This window comes from Nicotiana tabacum, chromosome 19, assembly GCF_000715075.1.
Source record: "Nicotiana tabacum cultivar K326 chromosome 19, ASM71507v2, whole genome shotgun sequence".
Lineage (NCBI taxonomy): Eukaryota > Viridiplantae > Streptophyta > Magnoliopsida > Solanales > Solanaceae > Nicotiana > Nicotiana tabacum.
Window position 1 is genome coordinate 20,021,879 of NC_134098.1, and position 8,925 is coordinate 20,030,803.

Here is an 8,925-nt window from a genome sequence, read left to right on the forward strand (position 1 = left end):
CGATCAGGCGGAACTCGGAAAACACCTACTGAGGAGGTCTACCCGTCTGTCTGTCTGAACCTGCACGCATGAAATGCAGCGCCCCCAAAAAAGGGACGTCAGTACGAAATAATGTACCGAGTATGTAAGGCAATAAAATAACTGAAATCTGAAACTGAACTGATAATATGATAACTGAAATTAACTGGGAGTCAAAGATGATCTGGAGATATACTTACCTGCTGATACTGACTCAACTCCTTCAATATAGTAAGTAAAATAATTGTACGGCCTTATAAGGCTCGGTATATATAACTGCTCTGCCATAGTAGGCTCGCTTATAGGCGCTCGGCCATACTAGGCTATGTATCTCGACCATGCTGGGCTCGCTCATAGGCGCTCGGCCACAGTAGGCTCGGTATATAACTTTCCATCTGATCAGAGGTTGCCCAATAGGGGCCTGCCCATCGATTATAGCTCGATGGTAATGAAAATACTGTAATACTGTATATATAGGCTTGCTGCTCTCTTGACTGAAAGAAGACAATACTAAAATTGAATATAGAGTCTCGATAAGGAATAATATTGTAACTTATGAGACTAGAATAGTGTGAATAAATTCATGAATATGAACTTCTCTTTTTGTCTCATTACTAACACATGTAGCTACGAGATCATGCCAAAATGAAGGAAGGCTTAGCCTTAACATACCTTATCACAATCTTTTCAATCACCAAGTTGAACTCACCTCTTCGCACCTTAATCTACAAGAATGATAATAATACTATCGTTAAGTTACGAAAGGTACAACTATCGCACAACGAACGACAAACCTATTTTGTATTAAAACGGGCAGCATCTCCCCTATAATATGCCCTTCCTCCAACTTCAAGATAACACCAACAATACAAGGACAGAACAATAACAACATATATACATCATTTTCCAGCCCTATATACACCATCAAATACTACAAAACAGCCCAACACACCCCAATCTCTTCGTACACAAAACGACCACCGTAGTAGTGTCAAACGACCCGAAAATGTTATGACGAACGACCAGCCAACCACCCTACATTTATATGGTGTTTATAAACCCCCTTCCTCCTCCAAAACTCCACAAAATTGTAATAAAACACGCAGCCCAACAGCAACACAAAACAGTCCACAAAACAGTCCGCTACAAGTGAATAACTCGAACTCACGGCTTCCGATCACCATCCCGTGAGTTCTTACAAGTATAGAACGACTTACCATGAATTTACAGAAGAAAAAATGGATGAAAGAGAGCAGTAAACTCACCTTATTTGTTGGATAACTCAGCTCCTATCTTGGTTCTTCAAACTCTAAGTTTTACCTCCAATTGGAACTTGAAAGGGAGAGAAAATCAATTAGGGTTTGTGGAAAATTTTTGGGAGGATTCTTTGCAGAGCTTATGTCTGATTATTATGCTCTATTTTGAGTCTAATATATGAAGAAAATAGGCCCTTAAAAGGCCTCTTTGGACGACCCGAAATGGCCCATTTTTGGGCTTTCATTTAAGCAAGTAGGTGACACACCTACTTGTCACCTAGCAGCTTGCGCAGTATCGCAAAAATGCATATATCTCTCTACTCCGATGTCGTATTGACAAATGGTTTAATGCGTTGGAAAATAGACTCATAGATCTTTAATTTGATGGGTGGAACACACCATAACTCTAAGTATATTGGGAGAAAATTGCAGTTACAGTTGACCCAAAGTTTCAGTAAAACTTATGAATGTAACTTGTGATGACTTTCATCGACTTTTGTTCCACAACTCGCTTGACTTAAAAACATAACACACGGATGTAATACGACTAATATAAATCATAACATAATCTCTTTATCATGTTAATCACCCTAGTCTCACCCCAAAGGTACATGTTATAACATTCCCAACTTGTCGACTTTCGATGAAACATTGTTTTATTTAATTGCTTTAGCTTCTGAACTGTCCAACCCTCTTTGTACTTGTTGTTCATGATCTTCAATATTTGTAACCTCAGAGGTAACATGATTAACTTACTTTATATACTTTTAAATATTGTCTCATTTTTTTGTCCTACATTAGTTTGCTTACGACGCATTTTTACATACGAAAATATAGGGTGTAACACACTGGTGGCACTTGCGAACAAAACGAAAGCAATCTCGTTCCATAGTAAGCCAATAATATCCTGCCCAAAGGATTTTCTTTGCTAGAACATATCCATTCATGTGCGGACCACAAACTCCCGAATACACCTCATTCATAATCATTTTAGCTTCTTTGGCATCCACACATCTCAACAAATTCAAATCCGGAGTTCTTTTGTATAGGATTTCCTCACTAAAAAAGAAACCATGAGAGAGTCGCCTAATAGTTCTCTTTTGACCCCTATTAGCATGTTCAAGATATTCTCTTGTTTTTAGAAACTATTTAATATCACGATACCATGGTTCACCATCTGGTTCTGCTTCAATTGTATTGCAATAACAATGTTGATCCCGAATTTGAATTTCTAATGGGTCAATGTGAGTATTACCCGGATATGGAAGCATTGAGGCCAGGGTGGCCAAGGCATCAGCTAATTCATTGTGAAACCTAGTAATGTACCTGAATTCGATGGACTTGAACCTTTTGCTAAGATCCTCCACACATTGTCTATATGGAATGAGCTTGATGTCTCGAGTCTCCCAATCACCTTGAGCCTGCCGAATAAACAAATCTGAATCTCCCATCACCAACAGTTCATGCACATTTAGGTTTATTGCCATGTTTAGACCCATGATGCAAGCTTCATATTCTGCTATGTTGTTTGTACAGAAAAAATGAAGTCGCACCATGGCAGGGTAATGTTGCCCAGTAGGTGATACCGGAATTGTCCCTATCCCTACGCCTTTGATGTTGACAGCCCCATCAAAGTATAGTTTCCAAATTTGACTGTCATCTTGGACTATTTCTCCAACTAAATTAACCTCTTCATCTGAGAAATATGTGTTCAAAGATTCATACTCATCATCAACCGAGTTTTCTGCCAGATGATCAGCCAAAGCTTGTGCCTTCATGGCAGTGCGAGTGACATAAACAATATCAAACTCTGTGAGCAAGATTTTCCAATCTGCTAGTTGGCATCGGCTTCTGAAATATGTACTTCAGGGGATCCATTCGGGATATGAGGTAAGTTGTATAGGCCAAAAGATAATGCCTAAGCTTTTGGGCGACCCAGGTTAAGGCGCAACATGTCCTTTCCAAAAGAGTGTATTTGGCCTCATAAGTGGTGAACGTTTTGCTCAAATAATATATTGCTTGTTCCCTTTTGCCTGTGGCATCATGTTGACCCAGAACACAACCAAAGGAATTATCCATTACTGACAGATATAAAAACAGAGGCCTACCAGGTTCCGGCGGGGACCAAAACAGGGGAATTTGACAAATATTCCTTGATCTTATCAAAAGCTTCTTGGCACCCATCTGTCCACTTGATAGCGGCGTTCTTTTTCAAAAACTTAAAAATAGGCTCACATGTGGTTGTAAGCTGCGTGATGAACCTGCTGATGTAGTTCAACCTCCCAAGTAAACTCATGACTTCTGTTTTGTTCTTCGGGGGAGGCAACTCTCGAATGGTCTTTATCTTGGAGGGATCTAACTCAATGCCTCTTCGACTAACTATAAAACTCAAAAACTTCCTAGAAGGAACTCCAAATGCACATTTGGCTGGATTGAGTTTGAGATTGTACCTTCGTAGCCTTTCAAAGAACTTTTTCAAGTCTTGCACATGGTCAGCTTGTGTTCTCGACTTAATGATCACATCATCAACGTACACTTCAATCTCTTTGTGCATCATGTCATGGAATATGGTAGTCATGGCTCTCATGTAAGTTTCCCCTACATTCATCAAACCGAATGGCATGACCCTATAACAATAAGTTCCCCATGGAGTTGTGAAGGCGGTCTTTTTTGCATCTTCTTCATCCATCAGAATTTGGTGATATCCGGCATAACAATCCACAAAAGATTGGATCTCATGTTTAGCACAATTGTCAACAAGGATATGAATGTTGGGTAAGGGAAAGTTGTCCTTTGGACTTGCTTTGTTTAAATCCCTATAGTCAACACAAACTCTGATTTTCCCATCCTTCTTTGGCACTGGCACAACATTTGCTAACCATGTAGTGTATCGGACGACCCTGATCACATTTGCACTTAGTTGCTTCGTGATTTCTTCTTTAATCTTATCACTCATGTTTGTCTTAAACATCCTTTGTTTTTGCTGGATTGGTGGAAAATTAGGATATGTGGGAAGCTAATGGACCACTAAATCGGCACTCAAACCCGGCATGTCATCATACGACCAAGAAAATACATCTCTGTACTCGAACAAAACTTGAATTATGGCATCTCTCGTCTTTTGTTCAGTATGAATGCTTCTTTTTGTTTCTATGGTTTCTTCAGGACTTCCCAGGTTAATTACCTTAGTTTCATTTAAGTTAGTCTTAGGCTTATTCTCAAATTGATCCAATTCCCTTTTTATTTCCTTAAGAGCCTCATCTTCGTTATACTCAACTTTTTGATTCATTATTTCGAGATTAGATAGCTTTTTAAGATCTGGGCATGAATTCCGCGTGCATATCATGTTTTTAAAACCAACATTAACGAAACTGAAAATGATAAGAAATTAACAAAAATTAGGGAAATGAAAAGACAAAATTTTACTATGAAACCGGAACTTCATTTCATTGAATTAAAAAGGATAGAAGGGTTAACATCAAAGCAAAGCAATTAAACTAAAATATTTGGATTATAATCCTTAAAATAATCCAAATACAGAAAAAATAACAAAACAGGATACCAAGACTCCTTCCTGATGGGAAGAGGAGTTGTTTCCCAGTTGATGAGCGAGGTATCTGGACCAATCAACTGAACACTTACACGACTAGGGCCCTCCCCAACTTGAACCATATTAATCTCATAGAAAATCTCCTTGAGACCCTGGAAAACTTCATCGATGTCATCCCGAGTAGAAGGATTTTGGACTTCTTCAAATTGTGGCTTGACAAAAGAGTAGGCAATATGAGGGATTGGTTTGGACAGATTCCAACCATTCTTTTTGCGGGCCTTGACTCTATCTATGTCAGCTGGTGTTGGTTTAAAACCCAAGCCAAAGGTATCTTTATTCGAAAAGGGAGTAATGGGGTTCACAATTCCTTGCAGAGAGGATCCTAATCCATTTCCTGGTTCATAGCCGTTCCTCAACATCAGCGAAGCTACCATCATAGATGTGGCTGAAAGACGGGGATGCAGAATTGGTTTTCCTTCTTCTACTTGGTCCACCTCAATCACCTCAAATGCTTGATATATGATGGATTCACATCCTTCCTTGGCCTCGATATATGGAATGGATGGGTCTTTATAGACGGATGAGTTGTCCTCCTCATGAACAATAATTTCTTGCATGTCACATTCGAATTTGACCATTTGATGTAGGGTTGATGGTATAGCTCTGGCCATATGGATCCACGGCCTTTCCAGAAGAAAATTATAGGAAGTTTTCATGTCCAACACTTGAAAGACAATGTTAAAATCAACCGGGCCGATTGTCATGGTGAGTTCGATTTCCCCAATAGTGTCTCTTCTTGAACCATCAAAAGCTCTGATGCTGACATTACTAGTTCAAATTCTGTTAGTGTCAATGTTCAGCTGTTGTAGAGTAGAAAGAGGACATACATCTACACTTGAGCCTCCGTCAATCGTGACTCCTTTTACGTTGTGCCCTTCACATTTGACCATAAGATACAAAGCTCTATTGTGGCCAACCCCTTCCTCAGGAAAATCATCATCGCTGAAAGTAATTCTATTTACTTCAAAGATTTTTCAGCCATTTTTTCTAGCTGATTCACCATTGTCTTTTCTGAGACATATGCCTCGTTCAGAGTTTTGATCAACACACGGCGATGCTCTTCTAAATGCAAAAGCAGAGATAACAAAGATATCTGAGCAGGAGTTTTCCTTAGTTGGTCAGTGATTGAGTAGTCTTGCATTTTCATCTTCTTAAGAAATTCCTCCGCTTCTTTTTCTGCAACGGGTTCTTTCACTGGTAAGTGACTTTCCATGTCTTGCTTAGCTTTTCTCAATTCCTCTGGTGAATAACACCTTCCAGAGTGGGTCAAGCCCCCCATTTCATCTATTTCTTCAACTATATCTTTTCCTTTATATGTTATAACAGTCTTGTTATAATTCCAGGGAATAGCTTTTGTGTTTGTCACTGGGAGTTGTGCAATAGGTCGGATCACAACTGGCTCTGTTATATTTCTCAAACCATTATTCGGAATGATCTTTTGAATTCCCCCGGGGATGTAAAGTTTTGGCCCACCCAATTGAACCTCAACCTTTTTTGTTTTTCCAGGGACATAGAGAATCATTTTTTCAGAACCTGCCAAGTTCAAACTAGAACTCGCACCTTTCACAATCAACGGTGCCAATTGCGGCGGGCTCACTATCACTTTTGGTTCTTGCTCTATGGTTCCAACAACCATCTCTGTCTTGCCAGACTGCTTATAATCCCGATCATCACAAACCATCATAATAAAATGTGTATTATCATGAGCTGGGAGCGTATTGTTTGTGATATTAGGAGTATCCTCATTGTTTGTTACCACAATTGCCTTTGCTTCAATCAAATTTTCAATGGCTTTCTTTAATGTCCAACAATTTTTGATACTATGACCTTGGGTGTTAGAGTGATACTCACATCTTGCATTGGAGTCAAAACCATTGAATTTGGATTCACATAACGCGGCATGATAGGTTCAATAACCTTCAACTGCATCAACTTTCGATATAGGCTTGTATATAATTCCCCAATTGGGGTGAACGCTTTATTGGGCTCCTGTTCTCTCACATATTCTTGTCGGGGACGAGGATTATATGGCGCCTGAAAATTCGATCGGAGTTGACGGGATCCTTGTGGAATAGGTGCCCTCCATTGCAGGTGATTGAGAGGCCTAGCATAAGCCTGAGCATTAAACACTATGTATTGTTGTGGGGTAACTGAGTACCGGGGACCCTGAGGTGGATAGTAATGTTGAGGAGAATTGGATTGTCCTTGTTGGAATTGCACATAAGAAGGAACTATTCCTCTTTGAATTCCCTTGAACCCAGATGCCATCATGGATCCTTCCTCTTTCTTTTTTCGATTTCCGAAACTGTCTGACCTGGTTTGAATTGCTTGCATGGCCGCCTTAAGGGCTTCCTGGCTCACAATTTTGCCCGACTTCATTCCATTCTCAACTATTTCACCAATCTTAATCGCCTCAGTGAAAGGTTTACCAATGGAGGCCAACATGTAATGGAGGTAATCAGGATCCTGAGCTTGGAGAAAATAGTCAATCATTTCTGCCTCTTTCATTGGTGGTTTGACGCTAGCAGCCTGCTCTCTCCACTTGATTGCATATTCTCTGAAGCTTTCTGTTGGTTTCTTCTTTATGTTGATGAGAGAGTAGCGGTCAGGAACTATATCAATATTGTACTGAAACTGTGGGACAAAATCTTGAGCCATGTCGTTCCAAACGTGCCAGTGAGATATGTCTTGATCTATGAACCACTCTGAAGCAATTCCTGTCAAACTTTCCCCAAAATAAGCCATGAATAATTCTTCTTTGCCCCCTGCTCCCCTTAATTGGTTGCAATACCTCTTCAAATGGGCAATGGGATCACCATGCCCATCATACTTGTCAAACTTGGGGGTCTTGAAGACGGGTGGCAAATGAACATGGGGGAACATGCATAGATCGTTAAAAGAAACACTCTTGTGGCCTCCCAAACCTTGTATGTTTCTCATGGTTTGTTCCAGGCTCTTCATTTTTTTTATCATTTCCTCTTGTTCCATATTCTTGTCGGGCTTTGCGATCTCAATTGGGAACACGTTCTGAGGAGTATGCTTGTATGAATCTGGAATCTTGAAAGCCAGTTCTAGAGAGCAATGTTGGGCATCATGAGCATTCAGTTGTGGATCATTGTTGGACTTTTGAGCAAGAGTCGGTTGAGGAACAGTGAAAGTAGGGACAATGGGTACAGTAGGTGGGTCATTTCTGAGGGGTGCGGTTGGAGGACGTGGAATGGAGGTACTGGGGATAGTGGGAAGGTTAATGCTCAGACTAAATTCAGGTTGGTACAATGGGTTACTTGTTATGGAGATGGGCACTTGATTTGCAACTGATACATTATGACGATTATCCGAAGGCGGCGGTGCATGTCCATTCACTCAGGCTTGGTACATCTCTGCCAATTGTTGTTTCAAGACTCTTACTTCTTCAACCAGTCCTAAACCTAGTTCAACCAATTGTCCATGGACATCATCATTATCTGACTCATTCTCACTGTTGTTTGCCATTCTACTTTTTTCTTTTGATCTCGTATTGTAAGGGTGAGTCGCCAGTTTAAACCACAAACCAACCACCTCTGTTTAACTTTATCTTTTAAAATGACAAACAACAAACGTGTTAGAGTTAGGCATTTTGCAGATATTAATCACACATTATATGTCATGCACCTAATGCCATTTTCATTTCTAAAATGATCTTGGAAGGCTTCATGCTTCATCTCGGCTTATTGATTTATTGGTTTATTTTCATTTTGAATTTAACGCTCTTTTTATTTTATTTTATTTTTCTCTTTTTTTCCAGATTAATTATGGTTATAATCGCATCCGATGAGGATTGCCTACATATCATGACGCCCCATGAATCAGACCATTACGTAGTTCAGGGGGAAATAATAATAGTCTTTTTTGTTTTAACAAAACAAAATAATACAATAACAAAAAGGACATTACATTGAAAATGACTTACCAGACTCTGACAAGACTAAAAGACAATGATTTTAAAGATTCAACAATGACTCAAACTAAAACATAACTACTACATGAAAGGTTCTAACACCT

General features: G+C 39.6%; 1 protein-coding gene across 1 annotated transcript; it reads right to left on the reverse strand.

Moving 5' to 3' along the window:
* Positions 1 to 5,842: 5,842 nt before the first annotated feature.
* LOC107804219 (uncharacterized) lies at positions 5,843 to 8,376 on the reverse strand. Its single transcript, XM_075238990.1, has 4 exons — positions 8,261 to 8,376; positions 7,789 to 8,110; positions 6,736 to 7,413; positions 5,843 to 6,679 (listed from the first exon to the last, which is right to left on the reverse strand). Exons 1-4 carry the CDS (start codon positions 8,374 to 8,376, stop codon positions 5,843 to 5,845), a joined length of 1,953 nt encoding a protein of 650 aa, XP_075095091.1.
* Positions 8,377 to 8,925: the final 549 nt, after the last annotated feature.

Excerpts from the sequence above, each read along its gene's own strand:
- LOC107804219 (XM_075238990.1), bottom strand. The coding sequence starts at position 8,376 with ATGGCAAACAACAGTGAGAATGAGTCAGATAATGATGATGTCCATGGA. Across the intron at positions 8,111-8,260 it reads AAACAACAATTGGCAGAGAT|TACCTCCATTCCACGTCCTC; the intron begins GTACCAAGCCTG and ends CACTATCCCCAG. Across the intron at positions 6,680-6,735 it reads TTTTGACTCCAATGCAAGAT|AAAGCCATTGAAAATTTGAT; the intron begins GTGAGTATCACT and ends TGGACATTAAAG.